Here is a 579-nt window from a genome sequence, read left to right on the forward strand (position 1 = left end):
CTTGTCTGTCTGTCTGTCTGACTGCTGTCCATGACATGTCAAGTGTGTCCTGGTGAGTAAGAGGTCAAAGGGTAATAGAACAGGAGCACATGGCAGCAGACAGCTGAGGTGCCCCAGACAACACTCCCCAGAAGACAGCCTCACAAATAATAAGTTCTGTTAGTTATAATTCACTTTCTTTGTATTAAAGAGGTGAACTCTTCCTTTTGGAGAATATTTTGCCATAGTAAAAAGTCTGAGCAGCAACTGCAAGTGAAGCTTACGTCTCTTTCCAGATTTCCTAGAAAAATCTGTATTTTCTACGACACAGTTTGTCTTTATTTGTTTTTCGCTCATTTGGGCGTGTATGATAGTATTATGTCACCTTGTATGCAGCCCCTCCATGTATAATGGATTTGATGAAGATTCCCAGGTCCTCTCCAGTCTCCCTGGACTTGTTTCCTTTGAGGCTGATGCCGAGCCCCGCCGAGCCGCTGTCATTAAGCGGCACCTCAAACATAAGCTGTTCCTTCCCATTCTCAGAAACAAAGACCGGCACACGGGACACCTCATCCTTCTAGGAGAGAGAGAGAGAGAGAG

The 579-nt window shown here is 45.3% G+C and overlaps 1 protein-coding gene across 3 annotated transcripts in view; it reads right to left on the reverse strand.

The window, feature by feature from the left end:
• Positions 1 to 579, reverse strand: part of pard3bb (par-3 family cell polarity regulator beta b) — a 197,293-nt gene that overhangs the window by 113,645 nt on the left and 83,069 nt on the right. For all 3 annotated transcript variants that reach the window (XM_035676492.1, XM_035676490.1, XM_035676493.1), the window contains exon 12: positions 365 to 556. In XM_035676492.1, the coding sequence (XP_035532385.1) occupies positions 365 to 556 (192 nt within the window). The remainder of the gene's footprint in view (positions 1 to 364; positions 557 to 579) is intronic.

The sequence above is a fragment of the Morone saxatilis genome, unplaced genomic scaffold (assembly GCF_004916995.1).
Source record: "Morone saxatilis isolate NCDOM2014 unplaced genomic scaffold, NCSU_SB_2.0 Contig5, whole genome shotgun sequence".
Lineage (NCBI taxonomy): Eukaryota > Metazoa > Chordata > Actinopteri > Moronidae > Morone > Morone saxatilis.